At 38.3% G+C, this 13,258-nt stretch overlaps 1 protein-coding gene across 4 annotated transcripts in view; it reads right to left on the bottom strand.

Moving 5' to 3' along the window:
- Nucleotides 1–8,781: 8,781 nt before the first annotated feature.
- The window catches only part of Foxp2 (forkhead box P2), a 540,629-nt gene continuing 536,152 nt past the window's right edge, over nucleotides 8,782–13,258 (bottom strand). For 3 of the 4 annotated variants that reach the window (NM_053242.4, NM_212435.1, NM_001286607.1), the window contains one exon: nucleotides 8,782–12,882. In NM_053242.4, the coding sequence (NP_444472.2) occupies nucleotides 12,738–12,882 (145 nt within the window). In that variant the 3' untranslated portion in view covers nucleotides 8,782–12,737. The remainder of the gene's footprint in view (nucleotides 12,883–13,258) is intronic. The other variant, XM_017321341.1, reaches the window with a different exon arrangement.

The following is a 13,258-nucleotide window of genomic DNA, read 5'->3' as shown; positions in this document are numbered from 1 at the left end:
CGTCATTTACTGCTTCATTTGACATGTTCAGACTCACAGATGAGTCTCTCTTGTCAGGTTAGCTGGACCTAGCCTTTTATATTAAAATCGCTGGCTATAGCACTGTCAGGCTGGAGAATCCAGGCTTCTGCATATGGAGTCAGAATCTACTGGGATCAGATTTCCTTTTCTTTCCCTCCAGATAAAGTTCTTTCTCTCTCAAATCACTTGGTACAAAAGGACCAGGCAGCTTCTGTGACCCACAGCTGTTATCTGTGCAGCCAATTAGTGGTGAAGTAGCTCAAATACCAAGATTTCTGAATCATCCAGTCTCCTCATTTCAAACCAGCTTCCCTCGATCAGAACAAATAACTCATCATTTATTGAAGTTAGATATTGATCAGCTCTCAGAAGCTGCACACACTTGCTTTCTTTTTGCCTTTGGAAAAACAGTTTCTTAGATCACGATGACTAAATTTAGTCATTGAATTTAGATTTGAGGGAATCAAAGAACGTTAAAGCCGAAAATGACCTTCAAGGGCATCTGCTCAAATACTGTGTTATTTTTCTTTGTACGTATGAACATACTGTTACACAGAGAGTAAAGTAATCTCTTTGAGGAAATGGCAGTGAATCAGGAAACAAGTCAGGTTTGAAAACTAAGTTTCCAGGGACCCAGCTTAAGGTCTCATATACCATCTAGTATGTGTTTTTAAAAATTACCAAGAGGGAAGTACCATACCTGATAGGCCTGGGAAATCCTCTAGGTTTCCCTGGCACATTAATTTGCACTGTTACTTGGGCTTCCTCCCTGCCTCTAGTTTATGTGTGTGTGTGTGTGTGTGTGTGTGTGTGTGTGTGTGTGTGTGTGCGCGTGTGTGTATCAACATTTACTTGTGTGTAATTACATGTTGATATTTTCATAGACACACATATGTGTGAGTGCTTATGCACATGTGTGTTTATGTGCATGAAGACTCAAGTTTGATATTGAAAGTCATTCTCTATTGCACTTCTTTCTTATTTTTAAAGGCAGGATCACTAAATCAAACCCAAAGCTTGCTGATAAATTTATCCTTACTAGCCATCTGCTTCTGGGAACTTCTATTTCTGCCTTCATAGCTAGAATTATAGGTAAAAAGTTGCCACATCAATTAAATATTTTTCTATTGGTAAGGATCTGAGTTCTGGTTCTCTTGTTTCCTATTTGATCATTAATTTTAATTGTTAACTTGGAACAGCCTAGAATTACCCCATTTTTATCCTCTCAGTGAGGATTTGTCAGATCAAGTTGGGCTGTGGACATGTTGTGGAGGATTGTCTGTGTTATAATTGTTAACTGATATGGAAATTTCCAGGCCACTGTGGGTGGCCCCATCCCCTAGGCTAGGGATCCTGGACACCCTAAGTATATACTCATTCCTTTCTTTGCTACTAGAAGTGATATGGAAACATGCTTTGAAATTCTGCTGTGACTTCCCAGAAATGTCAGACTGGGGATTTTGGTCGGGGTATTTTATCATAGGAGCATAAAAATAGAACCCACTATGTGTACTTTCATTGATAATTCTATTTACTCCATCCCTGGATTTTATTTTGTTTTGTTTATTGTTGTGAGACAGGACCTCTCTATCTTTGTAGTCCTGTATGTCCTCAGCTCACCATGTAGACTAGTCTGACCACATACAGAGATTTGTCTGTCTCTGGAATGCTGAGGTTAAAGGCATGTGCCTCCTAGCATTTTTAAAACATTTTCGTTTCTACTAAGGTCATGTGTAATTCCTGAGTCTTGGAGAAGATTATACCCTACAGTTTAAAGCCCTGAAATAAGCACTAGAAAGTTAATTTCCCATGGCAACCATGAAGAACTCCATGAATTGTTCACAATACTGATTTCTGGAGTATGATTCCTGGATCTATCAATGACATCTTTTAGCTATCATGAAGTCCAAATCCCAACCCAGCCTCAAATGAACAAAGTTTTGTTAATGCTTGACAAGTCAACACTGTCTGACATGAGCAGCCCATATGCTATAGAAGAATACAAAGAAGAAAAGAAATAGACTGAGGAGCTTCCTTCGGCATCAACTTGGGATCAGGTTGTATGTCAAAGTTCTTCTGTGGAGCAGTATAGGATAGAGCTCAAGTGAGTTTACTCTTTATGTGATTTGAATATACCTGTAGCTTTTGTTAACAGTTTCTCGATGGTTTCTTAGGGCCTAATAACAGATGAGGTAGTCAAGTTTATTTTGTAGAATCATCCAACCTCTGGAACATGATCCAAACTAGGAAGTGAGTTTCACCCTTTTAGAAAGTTTGGAAGTGACAAGGGCACCATCTCAGTATCACAGCAATATTTATCACAACTGAAGGGTTTTTGCAAGGGTTAGGAATTTCAATGTTGCCTTTTAATGGGGGCTGGCCTCTAAAAAAACAGAAGCCAGGTTACTAAGTGTAAAGAAATATTTGAGAGTGTGAACCAAAAAAGAAAACTCCATGATAATACACATAATTTCAAGTCTGTTTTGGAACTTTAGAACACAAAATGTCCAAAGGGCAGTCCTAGTGAGATGGCTTAGAAGATAAGAAGGTGCTTTCTACTAACTGTGAAGACCCAAGTTCAGTCCCTAGAACCCACATGATGGAAGGAGAAAACTGATTATCGCAAGTTGTTCTTTGACCTTCTCTACATGTGTGCCATGGCATCTGCTTATTCTCTCTCTCTCTCTCTCTCTCTCTCTCTCTCTCTCTCTCTCTCTCTCTCTTTCTCTCTGTGTGTGTGTGTCCTGCAAAAATTTACAAATAGCAGCTGAGACAGAATATTTTCAAGGCTGCCAGCTCCAGGGTGGCAGTCACATCCCAGTGAATGCAGCAATAATTGAGCATTGACATCTGATGGGAATTCCCTCATAGTTAAGTAAGATTTATCAGATAACACAGGCAGAGTACAAGGAGATTGCTGATGAGTCCAGTGAACTCTCAGAATGGTAAGAGCCATTAAACCTTATAACTCTGGTCAATACATAATGGGAATTACACTGGGAGGCTACATCTAGGAGAGAGGTACCATCTGCCACTCTATCTCAGGAAGGAAGGGGAAGGTTTGCCTATAAACACGAGTAAACATGGTTGGATTCCAACTGGAAGACATCAGAGGTTTTTATCCCAAATACTTACCTGTGATGCTGTAGGAAAAGTTGTTGGGACCATACATTGTATATTGATAATTTTGAGAAAGAGATAGATTTGCTCCAAAATTTATGTCTATAGGAAAAATATAAATCTTGTTCTAAAAGTCTGATTGCAAATGAGAGGAGAAGAAGCTGTCCTGAAGCACAAAGAGGGAAAACTTCGTTGTCCCTGAAAGAGCCATGCAGAATGGATGCCAGTTTTCAAAAAAGTATAATGAGTTGTAGTACTTCCGAAGTATCACAACTTCCATGGACATTTGCTGCTTTATGCTTGGTATGAATTTAATAAAATGTAATATATTTATCGGTTATGTTCTGTGGGGCCATGGGTGTAGGGGAAGAGGGGGGAGGGAGGGAGTCTGGCCAGAGTTCCAGTGCTCTGGACAGGCAGACGTGGGAGGACTGCTGGACATTTTCCACATGGCCCTGGGTGGGCATCTGGCTGTGGGAATCCACTGATTTCACATGGCAGGGGGTGGACAAGGGGCAGCTCCCGGTACCAGGTTCTCAGTCTCAGGCATCCCACACTCAATACAGCAGAGAAGCTGAGAACAAAATAGGGGCCCTGGGGCAGCACTAGGCTCCAGAGATAAGGGAAGAGGGCAGGGGGAGAGGGGAGCGCTGGGTGGTTCCCACACAGGCGAGTGTCTTTAGTCCAGGCCTTGATGAACAGAGACAGTTTATGGTTTTAGAGCTTTATTGTAAGAAGGAAAAGGGAAAGAGAGAAGAGAAGAAGAAGAAGAAGAAGAAGAAGAAGAAGAAGAAGAAGAAGAAGAAGAAGAAGAAGAAGAAGAAGAAGAAGAAAGAGAGAGAGAGAGAGAGAGAGAGAGAGAGAGAGAGAGAGACTGGCCATGGCCAAGAGGAGAGAAGGGGGAAGGGAAAGAGAAAAAAGAGCTAGAGAGTAAGAAAGAGTAAGAAAGGTGAAGGCTTAGAGAGAGAGGTAAAAGCTTATAAAGAAAGTAAGGAAAGTAAAAGCTTAAGAGAGGGAGGAGGGGCCAAGCAGCCCCTCTTATAGTGGGCTTAGCTATCTTGCTGTTGCTAGGTAACTGTGGGGAGGAGTCTAGCCAGAAGGCCAGAAGCTTGGGCCATTGTCTAAGTGACTACTAGCCACATGCTTCTCTTGTGGGGGCTGTGGGGGCAGTAATTTGACAGGAGCCAGGGATCCAGGAGACATGATTGAATGCTTACCATCCCATGTAGGTAGAAGTTACCACCCATTGGGTACCACCAAGGTTCAAGATCTCAGCTCGACTGGAGACCAGGCTGTCTGCGCATAGCCCATTGCCCCACAATGTTGTCCAATCACTCTGCTTTAATGCCCAGTATCCCAACATAAAATTATTTCCAGTTCATGGCTCTTATGCACTGTTAATCCTCAAGGTTTGCATTCTTAGCATAAATATTTCAACTCATTGCCCTCGGGGAATCCAATATAGGTAGAGAAATCATTGGCTTCACATCAAATCCCTGGCTTGTCTTTATGGCAGATATTATTATGGACAATGACATACCTTCTTGCAAAATGCAAGGCTGTAGCCTCAGAATGTAACACAACTTTTATAAGCTTCTCTATGCATTGCATATATTGTGAACTGCATAGAGTTGCAAATGAATAAAAGCCGTTGTCTAATTCAGGTCCAAGTCCCACATTTAATTTTATGCATCTCTACTTTTTGTTGTTGAGTCAGGGATGCGTGGTGTAGCTCCAGCTTGCCTGGAACCCTCACCACCCTTCATGGTTATCTGCCCTTTAATGTCTTCTTTCCACTAGGCTGGCTGGGGAATGTCTTATAGCTTAGTCACAAAAAGTGTTGATTTATTCAATATTGTTAGAGCCAAAGTCAATTTGGTAACATTAAGTCTAACCCCAGCACTCAGGAGGAAGAATAAGGTGGATCTCTGAGAGTTTGATCTACATAGCAAGTTCCACCCCAGCCAGAGCTACATAGTGAAAAATAACCAGACACCCCCCCCCCAAATCAAGTGACCAGATAGATATTTGTGGTACCTCAGTAAGGAAATAAAGCTTTTTGGCTTAAAATTTACCTGGCAATAATCATTAAACAAAAAGTTGTCACCTACTAATCCCCTAATGCTACACAGTATAACTGCTTATTAGACCAGCACTAGAGAAACTAAACTCTTTAAGCCATCATTTATGAGTCCCTGGGCATGTGATATATTCATTCCCCTCAAAAAATAGATTTAGACATCTTGGGAATTTCTCTGGAGATATCATTCAATTTTCTCCAAGGTGCTTGAAGCCTCCTTTTGATGTATGATCTTAGTGAGATTGCCACTTAAATGTATATTCACATTACCTAATAATTTTTCAGTGTGTCAAAATAGCAGCTATAGTAGCAAATGTTCCACACCCAGTCAGATAAGTAGGATAGTTTAGGTTCTTTGTCCAATACTACTTCAGGAAAAGAATAACTGTTGATGCACCCCTAACCAATAATAGCTTTAAATTTCTTCAGAGGAGAACATTAATGAGTTATTCCCAGTTTATAGTAAAGATTGCTATGAGAATATTCCTATAACAGTGAGGAAATAGAAGGTGAGAAACATAATGTCATAAAACGTAGACAACTGATTGTGGTCAGGAATGAATATCAAGTGACCCTTCATCAGGAACACAAAGTGCCTTTAGTCTGAGGCATGCTAGAGTCAAATGTGGTGAACTTTTCATGAAGCCTATGTAGCTTTGCACAAGTAGGAGGCAAAACAAATTTGTCTAATGCTTTGCAATCTTTAGTTCTCAGATAATGTTAAGGTAATTTCTATTCTAAAATCCCTCAGTAATAAAGTGAAGGATACTTTTGAAATTCTCATAAGAAAGGCATGTCCCATATTTCCCACAAGCATATTTCTATCTATTAATGTTCTGTTGATTGTGTGTGTGTATGTGTGTGTGTGTGTGTGTGTGTGTGTGTGTGTGTGTGTGTGTGTTAGTTAACCAGACTAGTCCTTGGGTAGATGGCACTAAATGTTGGAGTATCATTGAATTTCAAGATTCTCAGATCAGTGTTCATGCATGTTTTCATGGGGTTTTATATTTTGAATATCTTAAATTTTTAGCTCAGGGAATATGTGAATACAGTATTATGACAACTTTATACCATGTGAAAAAATTTAATTTTATAACTTTCTTCTGAGGTTTTATTTATGTGTTTTTCCAATACATTTGATCAAAAGGATTGGTACTTTCAAATTTCTGTGCATTTTGCACAGTATTTGTATATATTTGAGGAAGAACTAGGTAGGGCGGTCAGATCAGAAACTCTTCCTAGTGTCATATGTGTGAAAGCTCTAGGTTGCTGCTGTCACAGGAAAGAAGAGAATGATACCAAAGGGGCATTTGTTTCCTGAGAGTATAACCGACTGTTAGTACATTATATGCATTGCTCATCACAACTTCCATGGAAGAATGGCAGCTGCCTAATGAACACAAGCTCATCTGCAAACATCTAAGCAGGGCAGTCCAGTCTTAAATCATGATGTCTTCAGCATTGCAATGGTGACACGAAAACCTGAAGATCACATTGTGTTCCTAGCAGGGCCATTTTCTCAAGCACATCGCTACATCTTTATCTCCTTTTTCCCACCTTCACTTCTGCCTCTGAATGATCATGGTCATTTCTTTATTGTAATGTCAAATATAAAGAGAGGGCCAATATGTTGTGTAAACATTTTACAATACATTTTATAAGAACAATAGGGGCTAATGGCCTGTGAATTTGGGAGATGAGAGTTATTTCAAGCAACAGACTAAGGGCTAGAGAGATGGCTCAGAGGTTGAAGAGCACTGGATGCCCTCGTTACAGGACCTGGGTTGTATTCCTAGAATCTGCACAGTGTTTCTCAACTATATGTGGCGCCAGTTCCAGGATATCTAACTCTCTTCTGGGCTCTGAGGGTACTAGGTATACACATGGTGGTGCACAGATATCCAGGCAAACACACACACATGCAAAACAGAAATTAAAAAGGAGAGAAGGGGGAACTATTATTTGAAAGATTGGAGTGAATGTTCACAGCAATGTTTCTCATCAAAATGCATACCTTGGCTTTAAGGCATGCTTTGGTTTATTATGTTTGTCTGTGTGGCCATGTGTGTATTGACTTATATCAGAGTCACCTATACGTTGAACACTTTCCATAATATAAAACCCTCAACTCAGCTCTGGTTTCCACTGTCCTGTCCATTGCACAGTATTTTATCTTATTCTGGTCTGATGGTGACTAGACCAAGGACTGTGTCCGATTCCCAGTGATGCCATCTTTTTACTTTCTCTGATTACCTATTCTTTTGAAGTAAATTTGTAAATCTTCATAGAGTTTTCTTTCAAGTTTAAAAACTAAGTAATAGTTTGAAGATGCAGCTGAGATGTTTTTCTCCAGCCTTCCAATATTAGGATTTGTCTAAATCCAATTTCCTACAAGATATGCAATCATGGGAATAGATGACAATAATGGCTGCTTAACCTTTACCGTTTCTGTCCCTGGAATTTGTGTGACTTACCACTGTAACTGGAGTGTGTTTAGTTATATTCTATATTATCCTTAACTTAAAATTTTGAAAGGAACTTGTGACCAACACTTTACAAGCATTTTAATCCTATCTGACCACACAAAATATATCTCTGCAGCATAGTGTGTGTGTATCTGTAAGATAACATGAGTTTGAACATAGAGCTAAATACAAAGTATTTGCCAAATCAGCCTTGCTTCTTTTTTATACTGTTAGTTTTAATCTCTCAGTAATGTTCTATGTATTAAAATATAGAAAGCCCCAGCACTTTACTCTTATTATATCATCATTAGTCATTTAACAGAATACACTGGACAGGGAAAGTTAATATCCATTTACTTCCAACTAATCAATATGAAAAAAAAATGAGTTTTAAGGTTCAAGAAAATGTATCTCACATTCAAGTTTAGTTTGAAACAATTCTTATCCTGTGAACAGCTTGTCAGTTAAGTTACCCTTTCACTGGGATGACAGAAAGTATTAAATTATACATAAAATAAAAATATACTCAACACATTATGTTCCATTTTACTTTCCAAACTTTTCTCTGCTGAGTTCGTATGTTTCTGGGGTTTTCCTCTAAAAAGGTCTTGTATTTATCCCCAGCATCTTACAGAACTATTGGAAACTTGTGTTCATTATTTCTGTGCATTTTCTAAATTGTGATCATATGTCATGAGTGTGATCAATCTGTGTGTGTGTGTATGTGTGTGTGTGCGCGCGCATGCACATGCATGCTCATGTACATAGGGTTTATGAAACAAAAAAAGAAATGCTCATCTCTTTATGTTTTGAGATTTGACATTAACAACCCTGAGGTCTATTAGAATAAAACAGGAAAGTAAACAACAAAGACTACTAGAGAACACATTTGAACCCGAGGATAATTCTTAATGGATGTATCTGTCAAACAGCTAAAACTTTTATTGGCTACCTTTGGGTATGATCTATTCTAGGATTCCTCAGTTCCTAGGAGTTTATATTGAAACAAACTGCAGGGCATGGGCACACAACTTTATGACTTGTCTCTAGTATGGAAGAATGATCTCTCAGACAGAATACAATCCTAGTGGTTATAAATGGGTCAAAAAGACTTAGATCTTTTTTTATTTGTACTTCAGAAATGTAACCAACTGAATGAAATGGTTTCATATACATTTTTTTTTACATCCAGCAGAAGTGAGACACTGTTCATACATTAATTCTAAAGAAAAATGTACACCCCTCTTTTCTGTTAAGTAAGATTAATCAAGTGTTCTTAGACGGAGAGGGGGAAAGCCCCTTTCATTGCAACGTGAATGAATGAAGCAACAAGAGTAAGGTTTTGTCAATAACTAATACGCCAGTGATGTTGCTGTCCAGGAGTGTGTTAGTATTAACACGAGTAGTAGGAGGTCTTACAAATTCTCAAAAAAATGTAAAGGCCCAATTTCAAAACTTTACAAAATAGTCTATTGGATGTTGCAACTGAATCTGCCCAGGGACATTAAAGTCCAGGACCATTTGTTTTAAGTGAACTTCTGTAGCTCCATTCCTAGCTGGCTGTTCTTCGATTCCCTAATCACACAGCAATGCATTCCTATGAAGTCAAGCAGCTGTAGACACAGAATGCTGATGACGATTCTCTTTATCTGACTCATCTGAAGAAAAGCCAGTTAGTGGTAATTCTACCAAATACTTGTAACAGTCACATGAAATTTTAATTGATTTTCAAACAATACAACGGTGCCATGAATCCAACACATAGAATATAAGTCTTAAGCCCACTAGGTTTAAGCAATTGTGTCTTTGTAGACTAAAATGATGTAAACTAGAATCTGGTAACTCCCTGGTGTTAGAGGTAGGCAGTTTTCTTTCAAATCCTAGGTTTGGTCCTTTATTTTATTCAGCAGTGAAAGCCATGAATACAGAACAAATAACAGCTGTTACAATTCTCAACCATGACTTCTAACGTCAGAGAATTCAAAGTATGAACATAGTACACAGTAATGAAAAGTATCAAAAATTAGTTTACCTCAAAGAAGATAAATAAAACAGGTATATCCCACCAATACATAAACAGATGTTTGTGCTACAGTTAAAATTTGCTGTATACAAAAGATCATAGTCCCCATAATCAGCTTATGGTAGAAGCAAGAATACATGAGCCATTTAAATTGTCAGACATTATGCTTTATAAGGTATGCACAGAAGTTCAAGCAATAAATACATACATTAGTTCAAAGCCTTACAATAGCTACGCAAAGCAGATGCAGAAAAGCAGGTTTGCTATTACTAGCAAGCAATGATAGAAGAGTAAAAATCCATGAAATGCATTAAAGCAACATTTTTCTTAGAAAAAGTCTGGTCATTTATGGGTCCACCAACATTTTTACATAATATGCACAATTATCAAAATACAGACCAAGCATTTCAGAAAACTCCAAAAAACCTAAAATCTATTTTCAAAGCAATTGCAGTTTTGGAGGTTTTTCTGGTATAATGTGCAAGCAGCTATTTTTTAAAATTGTATTCATATAAAACCCATGCAAAACTCTACAGGTATATGCATTCTGTGGCTGAGACTTCCTTTCAAAAGTTTTGAAACTGAGGTATGCATACTTTAGCATTGTAGTCTTAGGCCACCCTCCCGATGGAACAACTCTCCAAGTTACTTCCAGTCCATCAGAGCTTTTTGAACATGCACCCGAAAGACTTGTTTCCCTTTCAGATTATCCCTACAGCAGTATCCTAGACATCAGAGAACCATCCTTCCGAATACCAATCTCTCCTTTGATACCACATCAATAACTTCCGGTTCGTTGATCATGACCCAAAGACAAACATAATGAAAAGTAGCAGGTACTGTGACGTTCTCATGTTTCATGCAATCTGCCGTAATTGTTCTAACTTTTTTCTCTTTTTTTTTCTTGTGTTTTTTTTTCCTTTTTTTCTTTTTTTTTTTTTTTTTCTTTTTTCTTTTTTGCAGAGGTAGAAGCTTTCAGAAAGCCTTTTGGGTAAGTGGGAAAACCCTTTGAAAGCCGTTATGTCCTTTTATTTGGTGTGATAGATGACTGGGTATCTCTCTAACTCTATTTGCTGACTTCAGCAAAGGATAAACATTGAGCTTAGTTTGCAAGAACCGGCTCCATCACATGGAACCGGGACATTTGTTAAGCTCTAGCAGCCACCTTCTGTCAAAACTGTTTGTAAAGCAATAACCATAATCAGGTTATGAGGTCCCTTGGTTGGGGGAAAAAGTATTATCAAGACTTGGCACAGCACATGAAAAGCAACACATAAAGTCTCTAGGTTTTAAGCAAACATCTGACTATGCTATCTTCAACTACACCATAACGTCTTATCATAGTTTTGGGGTTTAGAGTTGTCAAGAAAATCAGCATTCCAACAATTTGGCCTGCACAAGTCTTTGAAGGGAGTGTGTTAGTGTTCATATCCCGTATAAGCAGAGGCAGAATTATATGTAACTTTGGTTTGACTGAAAATAAATACCATGGGCTACACTTGCTATAATCTTTGCTTTCAGTGTAAAAACTCAGCTAGATCACTTTAAAATCAATAGGAAATTAATTTTTGGCTTTACTAGACCTTTTATGTTTGGTTCCTACTTTTTGTTTTTTGTTTTTTGTTTTTTTTTATTATAACTTAAGACTATAAAAAAATAGTACACAACAGAGATTAAGACCATACAAGACATGTACTTCTAACAACATGAACTCACCACCAAAAAGATGGGGAAAACAAAAACGCAATGTACTATATATATAACAATACGCAATCTGCATTTGCATCAAGTACATAATTGTTTTGGTCAGTGATCCACATTTGTTGCTTTCTAGAGTGTCATAACTTCCACTGCAGATTTTGTCCTCACCTCTGTCTTTAATGAAAGCAAATCTTCATTGCATTTAGATGGACTTTTGGCCTCAGAAGATTACTCTGTGACTGAATGAACTCTTAGTTGTGGGTTGTTTTTTTGTTTTTGTTTTGTCATATTCGTTTCTTTGTTTAGGGCTAAATGAAAAGATCCCAGAGGTCATCAGAAAACAGCAGGTAGTTCATGGAAAAGGTTCCTTTGTACTAATTGAAGTTACAGAAGGCTGACCAAAGCATGTGGCTGCTTCTGTCCTTGAGCTCTTGGCCATGGTTAGAGTTGGCTTTGGTTTGCAGCTGTAGCCTTTGACTGTGTTTGCAGGTAGACAAAGCTTTATCACAAGGAGGTAAAGAGTACAGTTGTAAGATCTATGCAGATATGCAAATGTTTCTATGGTGCTTGCACAGATAATGTTAGCTTAGGATTGCACTTTACATCTTTACACTAACAGCACAGACTGGAAGCCTAAGGTTTTAGATGGTTGCAACAGTCTAATTACTGTGTTTTGTAATAACTAACTTATGTCATTTACAGTTGGTGGCACCAACATAAAAAACTAATGTTCTGTTGTTTAAAAGTCAGCTAGATACAAGCAGTGACACTAATTTCTGATACTACTCCTGTGCAAATTAAAAACAATAGCAACAAGTTGAACTTGACCAGCAATTGTTTCTAACATTACGACTACTGAATGCTGGAAAATTCACATTAATGAAACTAACACTATTTTTGGCAGTATATGAGGCGCAGTTGCTTTCTATAGGACATGGATCCTCATACTCAGTCATTTCATGAACCCTTGAGAGCCACATTTTTTAAATGGGCAAAGCCATTATAGAAAGAACAGTTCTTTCTCTCTTTTCCCAAGAAAATCAGTTTTTTTTTTTGCCTTTAAAAAAATGAAAAAAAGAAAATAAGTAAAGAAAGTAAAATCAAACAAACAAACAAACAAAATAAGGACAGAAAGAGAAGAAAACAAGCAATTTGCCTGTTGGTTCTGAATCCCAAAGGGCTGGCTTAGTAAGTTCCTTTAGGGCTGTCTCCTTTATCCATGCTTAATAAATAGTCACAGTAAAAATTTGTCAACTATTCATGGTTGTGGAGTGGTTATGAAGGTCAGTGATATGTCCCTTCACACTGAGGTGTCACAAGTTCGTTCTCATTCCAGGTCCTCAGATAAAGGCTCTTCCTCAATCTCTCTGTCATCTTCTAACTCCGGACTGTGATTGGCTGTTGTCACTAATGACATTGGACAGTCTTCATCCTCTGCAATCACGGGTTCTTCCTTGACATGGATTGAATGTCTGAAAAATATGTGGATGCAAAAAAGTTTTACTAAATGACTACTAAGCAAGAGTTGAGCAACTTTGTAATTACGAGGTCAACAGAAAAATGGAAGACCACCCTGTGTCTTCCTAAACTGCATCTGAGGGGGCACAGGCTGATTAGATACTTAGTTGCAGAACCATGGGGCAGGCTTCAGCTGTATGTGTGCATGAACCTCCACATGCTGCACTGTGTTGTTGTTCCAAATGAAAGGCTTTGTTAGTATTTGTTATAAACAGAGTAAGGTTAAAGGACTATGAAGCAAATAAGTAACGGGCACATTAGAATGTTCTTACACCATTGAGTTTTTACTGACGGTGGTATTTACCACTATTTCAGATTCAGTTTTATGGC

The sequence above is a fragment of the Mus musculus genome, chromosome 6, assembly GCF_000001635.26.
Source record: "Mus musculus strain C57BL/6J chromosome 6, GRCm38.p6 C57BL/6J".
NCBI classification, from domain to species: Eukaryota; Metazoa; Chordata; class Mammalia; order Rodentia; family Muridae; genus Mus; species Mus musculus.
The sequence above is the reverse complement of the archived record's forward strand: the minus strand, read 5'-3'. Positions and strand labels throughout refer to the sequence as shown.